Below are 1030 nucleotides of genomic sequence, written 5' to 3'. Positions count from 1 at the left end.
CCCCCCCTCCGCTCCTCACAAAACGCATGAAACGGACTAAAATTGTTTGGTTCGGGCCGATTGTAGACCGAGAGACAGCTGAGGGAGACGAGCTGCCGCTGCTGTTGCTTACTTCCTTTAACCAGCCCTTATTATTCTCCAATTTGAGACGGCCCTTGGGCCCGCCTGGTAGGTAGGCAACGCTCACTATGGCTTCCTCAACTGTTTACTCGCGGTTGTGCCTCTGTACGCCCGCGGCGACCAAGCCAAGGTCACCCACGCGGACCCATGCTGGCTGGCCCGAACGGCGGCACCTGCGTGCTGTGCGACTGTGCATCGGCTCGATCGAACCCCAGTCCAAAACACTCTATCACTCTGCTGTGATTGGCGGAAAATAATAGATGGTTCCGATAGTGCGCGTTTAGAGAAGAAGTAAGGAAATGAAGACCGGAACCAGTTCGAACATTTTATTCATTTTATAGTTTGAACACTGCAGTTCGGTTGAAATAACTTCCAGTAACTCCTTCGTAACGTTCAAAATTACTTTCTACTGGTTTTAGCTGTGATTTCAGTATGGTTCCGGTCCTGATTTCTCGATTTCTTCTTTAAACGCGCACTGTCGGAACCGTCTATTATATACAAATGCCGCTCGACGGCTTGTGGTGCATATAATATACTTGAGAAAATTTTTAATTTAACGAAAAAAACATATGATAAATAAATAATAGAAAATAAGTTTGTTTTATTACACTACTCTATGTTTTGGGTGGGTCTGGCCCTCGGCTGACCCAAACAACGACCTTTGGCCCTAGGAAGCACCTCCTCGGCGCGAGCGGATGACGGCGCGCACTCTGTCGCAATACCGACCTGCAGAACACACAAACCAAGTGTCAATATGTTTACTCAACCAAGCAACGTGAATTCTGGCATTTAAAATAACACGCTTACTTTTCACGTTCCACTCTTGTTCAGGACAGTTCTGAAACAAATATTTGTAAAGGTGGATACGGAGTTCCCAAAACGCGAGCGTGATTTTCACGCTAGGCGTGAT

At 47.1% G+C, this 1030-nt stretch overlaps 2 protein-coding genes across 2 annotated transcripts in view; one reads left to right on the top strand and one right to left on the bottom strand.

Moving 5' to 3' along the window:
• Positions 1-714, top strand: part of LOC113209732 (farnesol dehydrogenase) — a gene marked incomplete at its 5' end in the record, with an annotated part of 6914 nt that extends 6200 nt beyond the window's left edge. Inside the window, 1 exon segment of the mRNA XM_052273358.1 lies at positions 1-714.
• LOC113209726 (uncharacterized) overlaps positions 702-1030 on the bottom strand; it is a 2788-nt gene continuing 2459 nt past the window's right edge. Inside the window, exons 10-11 of the mRNA XM_026427391.2 lie at positions 928-958; positions 702-846 (exon numbers count right to left, since the gene is read on the bottom strand). Of these exons, the coding sequence (XP_026283176.2) occupies positions 788-846; positions 928-958 (90 nt within the window). The 3' untranslated portion in view covers positions 702-787. The remainder of the gene's footprint in view (positions 847-927; positions 959-1030) is intronic.

Source organism: Frankliniella occidentalis, unplaced genomic scaffold (genome assembly GCF_000697945.3).
Source record: "Frankliniella occidentalis isolate FOCC.00 unplaced genomic scaffold, Focc_3.1 Scaffold265, whole genome shotgun sequence".
NCBI classification, from domain to species: domain Eukaryota; kingdom Metazoa; phylum Arthropoda; class Insecta; order Thysanoptera; family Thripidae; genus Frankliniella; species Frankliniella occidentalis.
This window is presented reverse-complemented; position numbering and strand designations above follow the sequence as displayed.